At 31.9% G+C, this 19,042-nt stretch overlaps 1 protein-coding gene across 1 annotated transcript in view; it reads left to right on the top strand.

Annotated features, from left to right (window-relative positions):
* The window catches only part of LOC108917252, a 156,189-nt gene that overhangs the window by 123,464 nt on the left and 13,683 nt on the right, over positions 1 to 19,042 (top strand). Inside the window, exons 15-21 of the mRNA XM_023453976.1 lie at positions 1,104 to 1,416; positions 4,209 to 4,381; positions 6,429 to 6,611; positions 7,049 to 7,295; positions 9,019 to 9,170; positions 10,317 to 10,490; positions 17,446 to 17,622. Of these exons, the coding sequence (XP_023309744.1) occupies positions 1,104 to 1,416; positions 4,209 to 4,381; positions 6,429 to 6,611; positions 7,049 to 7,295; positions 9,019 to 9,170; positions 10,317 to 10,490; positions 17,446 to 17,622 (1,419 nt within the window). The remainder of the gene's footprint in view (positions 1 to 1,103; positions 1,417 to 4,208; positions 4,382 to 6,428; positions 6,612 to 7,048; positions 7,296 to 9,018; positions 9,171 to 10,316; positions 10,491 to 17,445; positions 17,623 to 19,042) is intronic.

Below are 19,042 nucleotides of genomic sequence, written 5' to 3'. Positions count from 1 at the left end.
TAGAAGAGCGAGGCAAAAATTGCTTTGTAACACAAGCCAACTAATAGGTATTAGAATTAAGTAGCTTTTAAATAACATTGACCCTGATGCAACAAGATCAAATGGAGTCCTAATAAGGCGACCAAAAGAACTCGTAGTATTCCCACTAAACCCTATTTAGAAGTTACTCAGTTTAACCTCAAAATGACATTGATACCCGGTAGAGACAAAAGGAACCCTAATTTGGACTCACCGACCCGAAAAAACTTTTAATTACTTTGGTTGACCCCGCTATAGTGGATTTTTCTGTTTGACCTTGGAATGACCTTATAATAACCTTGAACCTGACCTAACAAGGCCAAACAGACCTCAGCGACCCCAAAAACATATTATAATAACCATGGTTGCCCCCCTCATAGGGGATTTTTCTGTATTTGAGCTTGAAATGACCTTTAACCCGTCAAACGGACCTCGGATTCGGATTCAGCGGCCTCCGAAACATATGGATATATTGGTCTAGTCCGATGTACAGAAAATTATTTTTTGTGGGGCTGTGTAATTAATGATATTAAAAGAAAACAATTACTCTCTGTCCGGCATTGAATTATACCTATATCTATATAGGTATCTTATTGAAATAAATAAAGTAAACATTCAAACTGTCTCTTTGATAAAGATAAACTCACGTAATGAAGGATAGTTCTGATGTTTCTGCATTTAAGAACTGCTGCAATTTTCAAGTGATAATTTCTGGTGAAACAAAGAACAAAAGTTAATGTTAAAAATGTATAATTTAAAAAATATTACTTTAGAAATTATTGTAAAAAAATTTCAAATATTTATGGAGGTAGTTCAGTACAAGTACTAACAAAAATATTGGGATGTTTTCCTCCAGGACGTATTGGTCTTTAATTCTCTTGAGGTTTTACTGAGGAAATTAAACTTTAATAACATTGTATAAATTGGTAAATTATTTTAAAACTCAGAGAGAAGCTGGAAAACCAAGTAAGTAGAGACTTCGGGAAATCAGTTGAGAGGTTAAAGCACTATCTTTAACAATAACTATTTTGTCAGACTCAGAATCTAAGAAAAGTCGAACATTAACATTTTCCTTATTTTCGTAGCTCCATGTCAACTTCCGAAAATAACAAATGGCCAATACATGTCAGGATACAGGGCTGGATTAACGATTGCAAATGGGTCAAGTGTAACATTTCATTGTGACAGTGATTACAGCCAATCGACTGCCCAACCAATCCAATGTATATTGGGCGAGCTACATCCTCGTAGCCCGAGTTGTAAGCCTACATCCGGGGTTGATAGTGTGCGGACACATGAAACACATTATCTGGGTGGAAGTGATATAGTGAAAGGGGGTGACATTACCGTTATCCAGTACGGTTCCCCATCGGGAAAGTATTGTGGACCACCAGCAAAGTAAGTATTTTTATTTACTCGGTGCCTAATAAATATTGGCTCCTGCAGTAGCGGTTTACGAAAAGTAATGGCCTAAAAATAGAGAAAAAACACAGAAGCCGAGCATTCAAAATGAATTTTCGTAAACCTGTGATAAGTATTTCTATATTTTTCTTTCAGTAAGATTATAGTCCAATTAAATAAGCCTTTAAATCGAAATTTTGGTCAACTTGCCTGAATTTTTGATATGAGTTAGTTTGAGGTACATTATAACAACCCCCGGCAAAGGGTGAAAAAAGATAAAACAAAGGAGTTTTTCAAGATAACTCAAAAGGGGTAAGGGCTAGAAAAAAAAGTTTCTTATAAAAGTTGTAAAGCATACAATTCTACATAAAAATGGCATCTTGACTTTTCTTTTTCTTGTACTATTAAAATTAACAAACTTAGGGAGGCTAGAAGTTAAGGGAAGATTTCAATCTACTCTAAAAAATGTAAAGAGACACGTATTTTCTTTTATCGGCGGAAAAACATATTCACGGGGTGAAATACACCCTCAAAGTTCGCTGCCCAAAACAGTTTTTTCAAAATTTCTGGGGTTCTAATCAATATTTTGAAATGAAACAAAATGGAAATTACTTCGGATAAAAAACAAATATTTCGCAAGTGATTCCGTGTTTGGGGAACCTTACCCTACCCTTATTTTTTATTTCAGAAAAACTATATTTTTTATTTATAAAAAAATCATATTTACTCAAAAAGAATTAAAAATATGATTTATGTAAACAAATTGACAAAATGAAATTGAAATGTTTCGAGGTTTTCGTTAAAATCTCTGTTTAGGGGGGTGAACAACAAAGAAATTGTTTTAACCTTAACTTCTAGCCTCCCTAACTCTGTTAATTTTAATAATACAAGAGGCCATTTTTATGTAGAATTGTATGCTTTATAACTTTTATAAGAAACTTTTTTTCTAGCCCTTACCCCTTTTGAGTGATCTTGAAAAACCCCTATGTTTTATCTTTTTTCACCCTTGGCCGGGGGTTGAACAAAAAATTACTGTCACTTATTGTTATAACATACCTCAAACTAACTCACATCAAAAATTCAGGCAAGTTGACCAAAATTTCGATTTAAAGGCTTATTTAATTGGACTAGTTATAGATTATATAAAAATGATGAAACTGTAAATGCCGAACTTATTGGACTTTGCTTGTAGATTAGCCGCCCATTTAAATATTTCTTAGTTGCAATCGTGCGAGTTGTAATGCGAATGATAATGAATTTAATTTTTTTGTTAATAAACGGTTAGTATCAAAGCAACAAAGTAAGAGAGGTAAAAGTTTTTAAATAAACCAGGCTATCTGATACGTATTTTTGAATATTCAATTTTTGCCAAACAAAAAAGCATAGGTAAATTGTTTTTAACTGTTAATAGATAGGCATCAACTAAAGTCAACAACCTAGTGCAATAATTTTTCTACTTACCTTTTGCGGAAAACTATGCTAGAAAAAGTACCCTCTTGTTCCAGTAAAGCATCGACTTAAGATAGTAAAATCGTGTTGGCAAAATAATTTTTATTAAGCTTGGCATATGATATTTTAGCAATAAGAAAAATTGTAACACAGATTATCTTAGCACAGCTCTCATATTGGTCGATTTCCTTCAGTGTATATTATGTTTTTCAGAAATTATTAAATCTACTTCAGAAGTAATTTTTCAGGGCAACAAAACATACTGTTATTATCGATGGTATTAAGTGATTTCATATGTGGTAGATGATATTTAACACATTCATGTTTCGATTTTGAATTTTGATGTCAATATGTGCCTCCCAAATTGTAGTACCCAATGAGAATGATATGGACTAAAGTTTTAAGAATATTCAAAATACTATTTACAATAATATTTCGGTGATGCAGCCGAACTAGTGCTATTTTTAAACTGTATTGTTATTGTGATTATAGTAAATCAGGTTTGATAGGTCTATCTCTAATAATAAGGACGATATGACCATAAGAGTTCCATAAATTCAATGTTTTAGGAAGATAAATTTACTGTAGTTCTTAGAGGGCAAATATATAATAATGTACAGGATGCTAAATTTAGAAAAACACTATTTTGATTAATATCCGTTGAAATCACAAGGAAAATCCTACAACTTCTAAGTAGTCCTAATAAGTTTAGTTTCAAAGCCAAAGAAATACAAGCAAAAGTAGATGTTTTAGTATTTATATAACAACGTAAATAACAAGACATACTTAGTAACATAAAAATGACTTACTTTCTCCGTAATTTTACCCCGAATCTTTGAACTATTATAGAGCCCCATTAGGATATAAGAAAAATTGTTACTATTTTTTTTTTTGTTTTGATGAGAAAAATTGTTCCACGCTTTAAAACATTTCTTGTTATATGTTTTCTAATTTATAATGTATAATTCAATTTCTATATTCAAATACAATTTAAGTATATATGTAATTCAGCTAATACCTTTTAACATTTTTATAACGTAATAATGACTTTTCAAACATATTTTCTTTGCAAATAATCGTATTAAGTTTCAAAAGTTTATATTTTTTATCACTTGGAATATAGCCATTTTGTAAACGCCAAGAAGAATTTACAGGTATGCAAAAGGAATTAAGAAAGTATGACCAATTTGCATTTTATATTAATTTTTATATTTTTTAAATATATTTAATTGCAAGTTTCTGTGATTGTTTGTGACAAATTATTGAATTCAAGTTGTCTGCATATTTATTCTGTATTTTAAAATGCATATTATGTATATATTTTTTTAACTGCATTGTAGGGTCCGAGGATCATTAATATATAAAAATGGAGAAACAGTTGCAGATGCAGAAAATAGTTTTCCAGAAGGGAGCGAAGTTACATTTAATTGCATCGAGAGTATAATGGGAGAGAAAACAACATGGAAAATCATTTGCGAGGATGGTAGTTGGATTGGCAGATCACACAATTGCGGTAGGTCTATTCATTTTATTTCGTTCCACTCAAACCGACAATCAATCACTGAAATCTAAAGGTCGATTGAAAACACCTGATTTGAAATAAATCGCATGTTCAAATTCACTCTTTATTTATATGTACTACTGATCCAGAAATGTTTCGATACTATTTATTTGTTACGTGTATCGAGCACGTGGCTGATTTTTTTGAGTATTTTTTATAATAAATTTTTTATTTCGTTTCATTTTAATTTAGTAAAGACTTAGCAATTAAATAAAAATGAATCTGCTCTTCAATCTGCTCATAAGGCAATGGGTCGCGTTGTTGAAGAATTTTTAGCAGGTATAGATGATTATTATTCGTGGTGAGCAAAAGACATTTATTTGCAGCAAAAGGTACGAATGTGAAGAAATGAATTAATTCTATAGATTGTCGATAAATTAAAAAAGATCAAAGAAAAATCATAGTTGCAAACGACTGTGAACGTTTTAGGTATTGTATATTAAAAAAGCTTTAGTTTGAGACATAAGTTTTAGACTAATTATTCTCCTGCAGAAGCATTTTAATTAAAATATGTACAATTAGTAATTGCTATTTTACAATATGTAATAAAATAAAATGGTCATTTTGTCTCTACATCTGTATGCTGAAAATAATTGTATGCAAACCTTAAAAATGTCAGAAATATACGTCAAAATTCCCCACAAACTTTCTTTTCCATTATAAGCAAAGCTAGAGTCGGTACGATATTTGTTAAGATATAATTCCATGAAAAGAATAAGCCAATAAAGTTCTGTTATCGGAACTACTGTAACAACTTAACGCGACAGTGACGCAGGGGCTTCTTGGAATTTTATCTCAACAAGTATCTTACGGACTGTACTAGTTACTGCGATTATTGGCAACGCGAACGACTGGAAACAATTCCAATCTTTGATAGTTTTTGATTTTTTTTTTAAATGTAAAATATTCGGTTTATTATGTTATTCGAAATGTCAGATGATGTTATAAAACACTTTCATAAAGTTATTTTTTGTCTCTTATTCGAATATGGATTAGATTTTAAATATGACATTTCGTATTTACTAACCATTTACGATTTTGACATCTTCATTTTTTTTGACAGTAATGTGTTATATATTAGTGTTTAGTGACGTTTCGAACATAAGAAGACATTATCAGTGACATTTTCCTTTAATGATTTTATGTTGTTTATTTTTTTCAATTTAAGAATAACATAAAAATTGCAAATGTCAGTATATAAAAAATTATTTATTTATATGTATAAAAAAAATGTTTCTTAGACGTTGGTATTAAATTTGTGATTCTTGTTGCGGTTTTACGAATGTAAGATAATAACAAATATCTCTCTTACCATAAATTACCTTAGCTTATAATTGTTCTCTTATAACAATGTTTGAAAGATAAATTAATAATGTCGAATTCTTGGGTTATCACTTATCACTATACAGAGTGTTCTACCTAAGGGCCCGTTTATTTAATTACCATTTTAACTTTTACTTTGTTAGAAAGTTGTCGTGATAGCGCAGCGGGAACATCTCGTAAAACTAGGCCAAAATATAACAGTTATTGTGATACATAAATGCTTTAGTTTAGTGAAATAATTCCAACGAATTCTAACTCAAAATGACCCCCCGGGAAACATAAATGGGCCAATATTCTAATGTAGTAGTTTTGACTAAAAAATGGTCGGGTTGGCCTATAAGCCTATAATAAACCTGTTAATGCTAAAAATAACTTTCATGAGTTTTACAAAAACTGCAATTGAAGACCCTGATGGTAGGTTTTTAATTTTAAGGTACCTACCAACAAAACATGTTCCGTTGAAATTAAGAAAATATTTAAGAATGTTCATGTAAAGGTAATTTTTTAATTTAAAAAAATCGTAAATTTGTCAATTTCATTTTTTGTCTTAAATGGAAGTTTTGGCTTATGAGTGAAAAAATATTACTTTCATATCGACAATGCCATGAGAAAATCCTTTTTTTTGTACCTATATGTGAGTAGAAAAAGTAGTTTTTCAATAAAATTGTTATTATAGATACAGAAGATTTGATGGCTTCGCAAACCCTAAATAATAATAGCACTTGTATCTTCCGAAATCAGGAACCAAACGTAATTTCTTTCTATAACGATCAACAAATTCGAGAAGATGTCGTGGAGTTCCCAGCTGGAGCTGTTTTGATCAGCAGATGTGTCGATATTGGAAAATATGCAATGATAGGTAAGAACAAAAATCGTTACTATGGTTTACGTTAATACCAGTAACTAGTTTTGATATTAATATTAAGAAACAATATTTTCAATAAATATCAAATTAATACTAATTATTCCAGGATTCATCTTAAAATTTTCTCTTATCTAGAAAAGTACCTATATATTTGGTAGCTTCTGGGAAGAGAATGACATAAAAGTTTGGTTCTTTGTACTTATTTATTCGTAACGACAAGTTAAATTCATTTGTTGTCTTTTAGTCTTTTTATCTCAGAATGATTTAGGTTAATTTAGCCAATTTGATAATATATTAACGATTTATAATTGGTACTATTTACAACAAACGTTTTTCTCAAAATAATTCAAAGAATATATTTTTTAAAATGCTTGAAATAACTTAGAGGTTATTTTGTCTAAATTAGTGCAATTGATAAAAGTTATTATTAGGTCCAAATAAAAGAAGATGTATGGGAGGGGACTGGGATGGTTCCAAACCAGCTTGCTTTGGACTAAATCAAGCAAATGATTATTCCATGGAAAAACCACCAACTATTTTATTTAGACATCAACTAGGACCTATTGCACAGTCAAATGACGGTAAATTAATTGTATATCCTGGCACGATTTTACATATGGAATGCTTATGGATCAGAAGATTTGGAAATCCAAAATGGACTATTAGTCATGATTATAGGTAAGTAGATTCCTTAATGTACATTGTAATTACCTAGTTTTTCGTTCTTTTCTCATTCTGGTGTGATATATTAAAAATAATTTTTGAGATTTCGATAAGAGCCCAGAATCTAGTATCCGTTTGTTTACAAATAGAAATGGCTACGTTAAAATAACACGATCTATCAACACTAAAGTTACTACCTTAGCTCCGCACGTATCAAACTGATTCAGTTTGATACGTGTTTGATAGTTTTCACCAGTAATATTTCTAAAACCAATATTTTCTAAGAACACTCAGAAAGCGTACCTTCAATATCAAGATATTGGTTTTCATAAAGGCCCTACACTGAAACCCTTGTGGAACTTTGTGTTCAACTTATTTTAATTTATGAAAATAATACCTAATAATAATCTTTCCTAAAAAGATAATATATGATGATCTGATTAAGACATCCGTCTATCGTACTTGAAAACTTGAAACAACGAGTGAATTGTAACTAAACAAGATCGCCGATTTACTTTTGATACACTCAACATCAGTTTCATCATTATTGATCATCTGGGTTGCTATAAAATCTGTGCCAGATGAATTCATGAATTCCACAAATGTCAAATACACAATGTAGAACAGCCAAATGGAATAAATTCAGTATCTGAATTATTGTGCATATTTATAAAAAATCCCGAGACACGTCGATTTTTGATTTTGAAATGACATAATGCAACGTGAAAGTTTCATCCCTAAATTCAACTCCCTTCGAGTGGCAGTTGCAACTCCTAAATTTTTAAATGGAAAGTACGGGCTTGTCTGAGATTTTAGAAAATTGTCTGAGATTCCAGAATGCAGCGTAAACTGAAATTATTTTTACTGTCATAGAGTTTACATGGTAGTATGTTAAAAATCTCCTATATGTATGCCGCTGAATAATCATTTAATACTTATTAATACTAATACTTTAATATAATGGTATAAATAAAAAAGTGTTGTTTAATGGCCTAATGAAAAAAAAAATGTTTTTTAACTATTGCGAAAAATAATTTTATTAGTTTTTTAAATTTCTTGTAACCACTAAGCAGTTAAAGTCTAGAGACTTATAAGGCAAATATAGATTTATAAGGCACATTTTTTATGTTATATCTTCCTGCCTCGTAGAGTACTGAAATCAAAATGAAACATTTTGATCAACTTATCTTATATAAAAAAAATCTACTAGCTTTCTCTCAGAATGGAACAGCTAACTTTTTATTAAAATTCTAATTGTTATGATTTTTTTAAATTTATGAAATTATTTCTTCACTTCTAGCCACCCTAACTCTGTTAATTTTAATAGTACAAGAAAAAGTTAATAAGCCATTTTTACGTAAAATTTTTTACTCTACATTTTTATAAGAATTTTTTTCTAGCTCTTACCCCTTTTGTGTTATCTAGAAAAACCCCATTATTTTATCTTTTTTCACCCTTGGCCAGGGTTGAAAAAAAAATTACTGTCACTTATTGTTATTATATACCTCAAACTAACCTACACCAAAAATTCCTGAAAATTGACCAAATTGCGATTTAAAGGTCCATTTGATTGGACTAACATGTAAAAAGGCAGCAGTTAAATTTATGACAAGAATTAATTATACATCGGTACCTAACACTATTCTATGGATTTTCTAACTTAAACGAATGTATAATGGAAAATGAAATATCTTATTTTCAAGAATGGAATCTTTTATGAGGTATATTATATTTACAGAAAATATCCTGAGGGCTGGACAACAGATCCAGGGCGAGATTCCCAGCTGGAATATAGGTTATCCATATTTCATGCCTCTAAAGATGATTCTGGCTTATTTACTTGCGTTACACCGGCTAGATATACTCATTCTGTGGAAATTGAGGTAAAAGGTAAGAGCCATTTCAGGATTATGCACATGATGGTTTGCCCAATACTTTATTTACATCCTCTTCCATATTAAGTATAAAGACGTAAGATGTTTCTGTATAGAAAACAGTTTAAATATAATTTCAGAAGAAGCATGAACTTATAAGATCATTATATACAGGGTGTTTCAGTTCGAGTGAATCAAACTTTAACCACAAATTGAACTCAATAAATAACTCAGAATTGCCTTATAAAGCCTAAGTGTCTAAGTCTCACCGTTTTCACTGTATATATGCCGCTATTAGTGGCATATGATTAGCTGGTACATGAAAAAGTATTACGTTTACCAAAGCATGGGATACCTACTTCTGCTTTCCATCCATCACCTTTTATGGTCATTTTCTTTACCTTATACTACATGGTTTGCGCTAGTCTAAAGGTATTAACTAATTCAAATTTTCATCAACTGAAATTATATATTTAGTTCTGCTTAACACACGGCTTAAAACTGCTCAAAGATAATCTAGTAAAATAGAATCAGTTTCCAGTAGTCACATGTAATGAAATTTGATTCGATAGAATGAATTTTGAATCTTAATGTAAGTGTTAAATCGATTCCGCGTTATATCTGACTGTTAGAAATTGTTTTGGATTGCTCTAGGAACAAAGTTAATATAATTTTGTCATGTAACATTAGATCCTCATAGCTGCTTCCAAGCTGCTATAAATATTCGAATTCTGGTCTTGTTATCATCATTAGATTTTGATTTAAAAAGAATTAAATTTCAATTTCTTAAGTAAATATTTGTAGTTTAGACAAATATTGTTATTAAGCGAATTTAAGCAAATTACTAGGTCACACTTATAGCACCACAGGCACGGTTCTAACTTTGAGTTCTAAAAGGCTATTAAACCTGATGTCCCTATTTATCATTCTAGTTTTAGTACAAATTTAAAAATTAATGTTGACAACTGGGGCATGGTCGAAAATTAAGGCGTTTACCTTATGTCATTTATTTTAGGAAAAAACTTGTTGCTCTGTAAAAAGGTATATGTACATAATTTTATCATTTAGCAGTACATCTTCTGCTGAATATTTTGGGGGAGTCCATACCACAAATAACAATGAAATTTTAACTCATTGTAACTGATAATGTATGATATTACAGCGGTTCACTGCCCCGTCGTTCCACAAAGGAGAGGTCTGACGGTGAATACGCAGAGTACGAAGATGAACACCAAATTAAAATTTTCTTGCATCAACGGTAACTCCCTTATAGGAGCGGAGGAGATCGTCTGCCTTCCTTCAGGAAATTGGAGTGCTCCGTTCCCCGTCTGTGAAAGTGAGTAATTCAACCGTAGCAAACCTTTTGAACTAAGTAGTAATTAGAGAAATGTGGGAAACTATTTCGTTTTTAAATACAATACGTAATTTCTAATACATACCTGTACAATAAACTCCTTTAAATTATATTCTTGGCATACTCAGACGAACGAATATTTTTCATACATCTTATTAGCAGAAATAGAAAAAAATTAAGATTTATATTCAAAGCATCTCTGAAGTTAAGTAAAATAGTAAAAAAATATATCTACATGAAAAAACCATTTTGTAGCCGTCTTCATACAATACGGAAAAACTTAAAATTGGATTGTTAGTAACAGAAAGAAGATCTGAGGGTAAAATTGTGTAGTTTTGTGTAAACAGAAGATATGCTCCATCAGTTGCGTATATTTTGAAAAGCATTTCATTTTATTGTTTCAATTTTTCGATCTTATTTAATAATCTCTCTTTAAACAGAAAACATGTCTTTAAGAAAAGGCAATTTCGGCATATGAATTACAGTGCGAGGTCTGTTCAGAAAATAACCGAACAATTTTAATTACGCGCTAGTGGAGATATTTAGTGATATGTTGTTAGCAACATTGCGTTGCACATAACCAAATGTTCTTGGATTGTTGATATCTCATTTAATTTTCATGATATTGTCATTTGGGTGCAACGTGTTTAAGTATTAAAAGTAACACAACATCGTATTAAAAATAAAGCCCTTGATTGGGATACAGGATTTTTTCGTTTGAAAACAAATTCGATAAGAAAAATTAGATAATGCTTCGTGTATTCCAGAAATGTAGCAAAATATTCGGTTAAAAACATATATGATAATAACACGGATACATAAAATAAAAAAATTACTTGGTCCGTCTTAATGTATTTTAGTCCGCTGAATAAGAATCATGGTGGCTCCTAACCTAAAAAATAAAATGTCTAAAAATAGTTCATTTTGGAGTTCGAAATATAGTAACAGGACTGGCATTGAACTGTATAGTCGTATACTAAACTCATGTATTTTGACACTAAATAAATACGAATGTGAAATCGATTTTCACCGAACCAGGTCATGGTTTACCCCTAACCTCAAGAATTCGTCTGTTAATTGCTGAAATATTTGGGCTTAGAAACATAGAAATTGAACTAACATGGAATTGGTCTTGCTCTTTTATTTGTCTTGAACCTTTTCTTCGTCCACTATATCAGGATTTATGCAAATATGTGTGAAATGCTTTCCTTGCGTGGTCTCGGGTGCCAAGATAGTATCGTTAATTCTTAATTATCTAGGTACTCTCACTGGCGAATGGTAGTCGGGGATTAAAGAATATTAAAACTGAACATCGTAAAATACCATTTATATTCCTGAAAAATAACAACAAATCTTTATTAAAATAGTAAATAATACAATGAGGATGGTCGATTTATGAGACTAGGAAAGGCCAGTTATCCGATCAATGATACGGATGGGGTTTCCTGAGAATAATATCCAATGCCAGATGGAGAAGACCTAATGGGTGGAAAGACGTAGCAAGCACATAGGGGTGTTTTTGACATCAAAATCCGATGCCAGGCGGAGAGGACCTAGTGCCGCTTAATAACCTAGCAAGCACCTGTCAAGAAAAACTAATACCAAGAAGAGAAGGGAAATAGTGCCGCGGAAAGTTCTAGCAAACACGTAGGATAGTGTCGCGGTTTTTCTTTTCTTTTTTTTTAAATCTTTATATCTTTATGCTCGCTTGCAAAGAAGTGAAAGGGATTGTCGGACGCCTCTCTCATGCTACCATCCTCGGGATGCAACGGATGTCGGTAGGAGAGTGCGTCGCGCTGCTCGGACGTTCTTCTCTGGTGGTCAGGAGTATGGTCCACGCTGAAATGTATTCGCATATAACCTGGATACACCCTCAGAATGGTACTGGTTTTACTGGAAGTTTTCAATTGAGTCTTTCTGCACTAGAAGGTTTTTGGTCACTTCTAGTGTGAGTACTGTTTTTTTGTAGGCTTTGCTTTGCCTAAGCATTGGCATGTAGACTTTGTCTTATCTCAGCACCTCCTGTAGGTCGTCTTAGAATACCTTGAGTTTAAAATATTCTTTATCCCGTCGCTACAGGCACTAAAAGTCCTGAGTGGATTTTTTGAGCTACTTGGAGCTTGAGTTATCTCTAAGAATCTTCGCCACAGGCTGAGAAAGTCTATGGTGTATGTAGGATTATAAACCTCGAGCAATGCGCTTGCAAAGAAATTGTAACCAAAGTTTTGAATTGAGAAAATTTGTATATTTGTGACATTTTGATGTTTTGTTTTCATTTATACAACATATACTGGCCAAATATCTGTTCATGGTTGATGATGATGCCTTTCTGAATTTTGCCTTTGGAATCTGCTTGACTCGTATTGACATCTGGACTGTAATCTTTATGTTGCTCTACCTCAGTTCTAATTTCGATGTAGGTACTTGAGAAACTTTATATTTCTCAAAATTCGAACCTGATGCTTTTATGCACTGCGTCAGCAGTTCCCGTGCCACTAGCATCAGCATCGCACTCTGTTGGTATTGTTTGCTGGGGCTTTGGTGATTGAGGTGATCGTGAGCTTGTAGCTTCATAGGGGGCTCAAACGGAAATTAACAAAATTATTCCGCATCTTCGGTTCCGTAAGATTGATGGGCATTGGCAACTATTTCTGCAGGGGTTGTTATCGCTAGATGAGCGGCCTCGAAGTTCAACTTAGAAAGTGAAGTGAAAACCGAATTTCACTCGGGACTTAGGATACAATAATAGAACGATGGCGACTGTGATCAAGTGGGAATTCCTATACTTGAGCTACAGGGGTTGGGCAAAGGACGGGCGGTTGCTGTTACCTGAGTGTCGTGGAAGAGCCGAGCAGCGCTCTCCATCAAACCACGATCTTTTATATACCATGAAAGGATCGAATACCAGGGAAGAGCCAAGCAAACAATGTCCGAGACGTGAATTTCACGGCGGGTAGTATTGTATGCAAATCCCCCTGTCGGTAGACGCAACTCATTCGGTCGATCAACTAGTGCACTGTGAGCCAAAGATTTAATATATCGGGTGAGCCAAAAAATATATAAGGTTCCATTATGAATACAAATTAGCCATAGAATTATTAACAATTACGGTTTTACGAACCGACGATATAATAACCTTAACAACGATCGTTTTCCTGTTATCACGAAGGTGTATTGAAAAGGTTATACTTTAACATACAATAAAATGTGCAATTTCAGCGGTTTACAGACGAATTTTTTAGAAGAGGAATGGTCCCATTAGTGAAAACAGTCTTCAGATTTGTAGGTATTTAGTGGCTCAAAATACATATAGATATGGCGTTATATCATTTTTCAGTTCAGTAGTTCAGTTCAGTAGCTAATACTTTGGAACATCGAAATGTGCAACTTTAACGATTTTTGGGCAAAATACATGGCGATAGGCTGATGTAGTCTCTAGGACAAACCATTACTTTTGAGTGTTTCTATGATCTTAAGACTTTCCCCATTGTGTCAAATATTATTTCAAGTAGTGTTAAATCAGTTGAATTTGTTGTTTGTTGTTTGAGTTTGTGACAGAACGTTTTATTACCAGTTTCCGAAAACCACAAAGCATTATTTCGTTATCATTATCAAATAAAACAGTTTTTTGATGATGGAATTAATCAGGTTTATATACAGGGCGTCCCAGAAGTAACGCAAAAAAATCGTATTTTACTTTGTGTTGAGTTTTCACAAAAACGCTAAAACCCGTCAATTAGTAAATAGGAATTGTCGTTTTGTCACGTTGGTTAAACCTTTTTTTGCGCTATCTTTCATAAACCTATGACGTCATCGACATTTTTTTTAAATAGCACTACCTAATTTTTTAAGCATAAATGGATAGCTCTTTTGAAGGGAAATACGTCGATATAGGGTTTGGCCTACTTTACTTTGACAGGTGCGAAAAAAAGCCAACAATTGGAATGGGCATGGTTTGAATTAATAACAAAAGTAGGTATCACAAACTTATGAGCGAACAGTGCTATAGCAAAAAATGTGTTTTGGTTGATTGTAGGTACATGTTTTTATGTAGATTTGGTAGGTACACCCGATCACAGCGGCTATGTAGGTATTGTTTTGAAGACGACAGTTAGCGAATGCAATAGTGCCTCATATCATTGTGACAGTAACACATACTATAACTTTACATTGCGATGGTGTTGTGTTTAAATGAGAAACAAAGAATTGAAATCCTAATTATGGTTGGATACGGGGATAGGATCGGTAGTTATGATGAAGTATGTCATTTATTCAAGGCCAAGTATCCAGAACAACCAATAACTTCGTCTACAGAATGCACATTAGTACGCAAAGTTGAAGACGCTGGACATGTTAGAGATCTGTCTAGATCTGGAAGGTCAACGACAGTGATAGAAAATTATAGGCAAAATGTTATTTTTAGCTGTCACCAACATATCAATACATAAAAACGTACCTACAATCAACCAAAACACAAAACATCTACAAATTCCCATTTTTTGCCGTTTCATCGGTTTATGATACCTACTTTTGTTGTTATTTTAAACCATGTCCATTCCATTCATTGGCTTCTTTTTCGCTCCTGTCAAAGTAAAGTAGGCCAAACCCTATATCGACGTATTTCCCTTCAAAAGGACTATCCATTTATGCTTTAAAAATTAGGTAGTGCTATTTAAAAAAATGTCGATGACGTCATAGGTTTATGAAACAGCGCAAAAAAGGTTTAAGCAATGCGACAAAATGACAATTCCTATTTACTAATTGACGTGTTTTAGCGTTTTTGTGAAAACGCAACACATAATAAAATACGAATTTTTTGCGTTACTTCTGGGACACACTGTATAGTGTATAATAAAATACATTAATATCGTTCTAATAATATAATTAATTATGCAAAAATCCCTATCTTTATGTTAAAATAAGATTTGACGTTGTAAGGTCCCTCACAAAATAAAATATGAATATATGTATTTTCTTAAAGGTGGAGGTATTTTTTCCATGTTTATAAATGTATTTACATACATCAAAAAGTAACATCGATATAGAAATACTGGCATAACAAATTTGGTTATGATTGGAAAAAATATTTTATATATACAGGGTGTCCCATCGGGAACTGCGTCGGTCGATATCTAGAATCTGCATACGACAGAGTAAAAAAATACAGGGTGTTCCAAGTTAACAAAATTATAGCTGTTTGTATTTATCAAAATGTAACAGCAAAAATTAAACACATAGTATTAAATGTTTTAACTTGTTGCTATACCATAATTTAGTGTTACCTATGCACCTTTACATCAGGTACCAAAAATCTACTTAATATCACACTCCTTAAAAGAGTTACAAGCATCACCGTGGACTCTTGCATCTGTCAAATTTTGTCTTTAAATATTAATATCTCAAATTCTATAACCTCTAGGTATAGAGAATATTTAATAGTGACCCTCAAATTTCGCATAGAATCCGAAAATGCAATAATATACAGGGTGTCCCATTTGAAATAACGAAGTTGGTGTCGATTTCCGGTATAACCGAAAGTGCTGGAGACTTAGACATTTTAGTTGTAGTAGTAATTTTTCGGAGCAGTACTTTCCTAGATATCGATCGACGCAGTTCCCGGTGGGACACCTTGTATACAATCAATTAATTATTACTATTTATTAATTTTGATGCCCTCTAACGTCTAAACGAAGCGAATCATAGAATAAGTTTAGTAAAACCATTTTATTTTAAACCTAAAAGCTTGCCATAGCCCAATGTATATATTATGGGGACATAGAATTTCAGAATTAGTTGGTCAATTTAAAATTTAAACTCATGGTCAAAATTCGATAAAATATCGTAATTTTTTACATTCACTTGTGGGATTTTTTTTTCTTATTTTGACCAAAAATCCTAAAATACTTCATAATATGTGCATCTTACGCAACACAACTTACTATTTGTATTGTGTGTTGCCTGAACACAGAAGCTGAAATCTTGTAAATCAAGTAGTATAGTTTACGTAATTTTTAAAATGTATGTTTTGGATTAAATAATGTCTAATTTGTCTAATGTTAATAAGTAAACTTAGAGTTGAAAAATAGTGAACTAAAACTAAATCCTCTTAGATTATTTTGTAAACCCTTTTATGTACCTATACGAAAATGTTAAACTTTTACCTTTAAAGTTATCTTTTATTGTGAAGGTTAAACGTGCCTAATTTATTAACAACAAAATCTATTAATTACTATTTATCGTATAGTAATGCACGTGAAATGGATATCTGTAGTTTACTTACTTTTATTTGCTTGGTAGGTTTTTAGGATTTCAGAGTAGTACATATAGATATAGAAACCAGTTTTATTTATTTTTGAATGCATATACCATTTTTATAACAAAGCACTAATTTCATAGATATTTTAGAGTTATTGGTTAGTTTTTACTTAGCAGGGCCGTACTCAGACCGTAATTGTTCGTGATAGGCTCTTTGTCATTCAGGGGGAGACTATTAAATAAACCGATTTATAATTCGAAGCATCCATTTTCGAATAACTAATATATGGTTTTCGTTTCAAAATTTTTCAGGACAGATTGAGCCACCGTGACACGCTTTGGTTACGGCCCTAAACACTAGAGTGCATTTATAAAGTTATATATCTGTTTTACAGTAAAACCCTTAAATAACAACAATAATGTGATATTGTTTAATACGACTTTTAAATATGTAGTAACTCAGTTACCTTATGCACTCTATTTTGACAGTGTGCATATTTGTTAAGAATTCTTCTTATTTCCTTTAACCTCTATTCATTCGCATCATTAATTATTCATTTCTTAACATCTTCCTTTATATAATAACAATTGGATGTTGTATCTCGCTTACTTATCACTTATCACTTTGATTTGCATTTATGTACTTACAACAGTTTATAAATGTGCTCAAAAATCCTTGTAGGTATTGAATGTGGCGATGTAGGACAACTAGGAGAGCATTTGAAAGCGCTTATCATATCCAGAGAAGTAGGAGGCAAGGCTGTATTTAGCTGTGATGCGGGCTTTGGTCTCAGAGGGCCTGGGGAGACTGTTTGCCAAGCTAATGGAGACTGGGCTACTCCTTTTCCTACATGTGAAGGTTTGTCTTGCTGTGCTTTGTAATGTACGAGTAGATTAGCTGAGATTTAGCTTGCTTCAAGTATGTACGTGGGTGATTCACATAAAACTCCTCGGATTGATAACGAAAAGGGATTTTTTGATTTTGTAAGGGTTAGTTGGCAGAGTTCCTCGATGATGTCAATTAAAAGCTCAATTAGAGTTTTTTCGAAGGGAATTGAACATGGAGCTCAACAAAAAAATGTGTGATTTGGGAGGTGGTTTATTCGCATTACCATCAAATTTTAATTCAACTATTATATCCTATAAATAAATCCCGAAAATATTAGTAAGTAAAAGGTATTAAGCTACGTTTTACTGTTTGAACTGTTATAGGATTCATTTTGATTGTTTATATTTGTTGATGGTTTCGGGTATAAATCATTTTTTACTCTCAAAAATGAATTCTGTTTCAAACAATAAAATTCAGTTTAGATTTTAATCAGTGTACTAAACCATTATTCTTTTTAATAATGAACACTGAATGCTTGCGATGCAACGTAGTGAACTTTGAATGGACAAAAAAATAGTTTTAATGAAAATGTGTAATTCCAGTTTTCAAAATATACAAAATAATCCAAGTGTCTAAATGGCTATATTACTAAAATATTTAAAGCATAATTCATTACAGTAACGGAGAGAAATATGATATGATTATTATTTATGTTAAGAGTAAACAAAATACTAGAGTAACAGGTTAAGATTGTTTGTTACACATTACCTAAACTCGGTAACTTTACTTTTGAAAATATTTTTATGAGTATTTGGACTCAGTTACAAAGAATAATCGGGACGTTTTTGTATAAAACTTGTGGTCGATAATAATTGTTTACATTTAAATATTTTAACTTATGAATTGAATTCTTAACCTGTTATAGAATGAGCAAAAACGTTTCGAAATTTTATGATTTAAATTTGATAAATTCTTTTCTAAACTCTAATCAAAATTTCCTATGTTTAAAGGTAGGTATTATAAATTTTGACTCTGTTTATCATCACCACCATTTGCAATTTGCTTTGAAAAGATTTACGTCATCGAGAAGTTGTATCAACTGCCTTTTAAAGCATCAAAAATTATCTTTTCTATCAAGTTATCAAACTGGGAAGTTATGCGAATTACCTGTCTTCTGAAACTTTTTTATTTTTATACAGAATCGAACCAAAGTTGTTTAGAATTATACATATAGGCTATAGGGTGGGTCCACATTTGTATTGTTTCATTTATTTAATTCCAGCATGCTTCAATATTTATTTTGCTAATATTAGTTAAGGTACACAACTTTAAAATACATATCAACATTTTACTTTCTTTTCTATAATGACTTAACGCCACTTGTTTCCTTAAGTGCATTTTGGTTTTTTTTTAAATTTGAGTTAGTGCAGCTGTGGCTCTCAAAGAATTT

Source organism: Anoplophora glabripennis, unplaced genomic scaffold, assembly GCF_000390285.2.
Source record: "Anoplophora glabripennis isolate ALB-LARVAE unplaced genomic scaffold, Agla_2.0 scaffold22, whole genome shotgun sequence".
Lineage (NCBI taxonomy): Eukaryota > Metazoa > Arthropoda > Insecta > Coleoptera > Cerambycidae > Anoplophora > Anoplophora glabripennis.
Note: the sequence above shows the minus strand (reverse complement) of the source record. Positions and strands in the feature narration are given on the sequence as shown.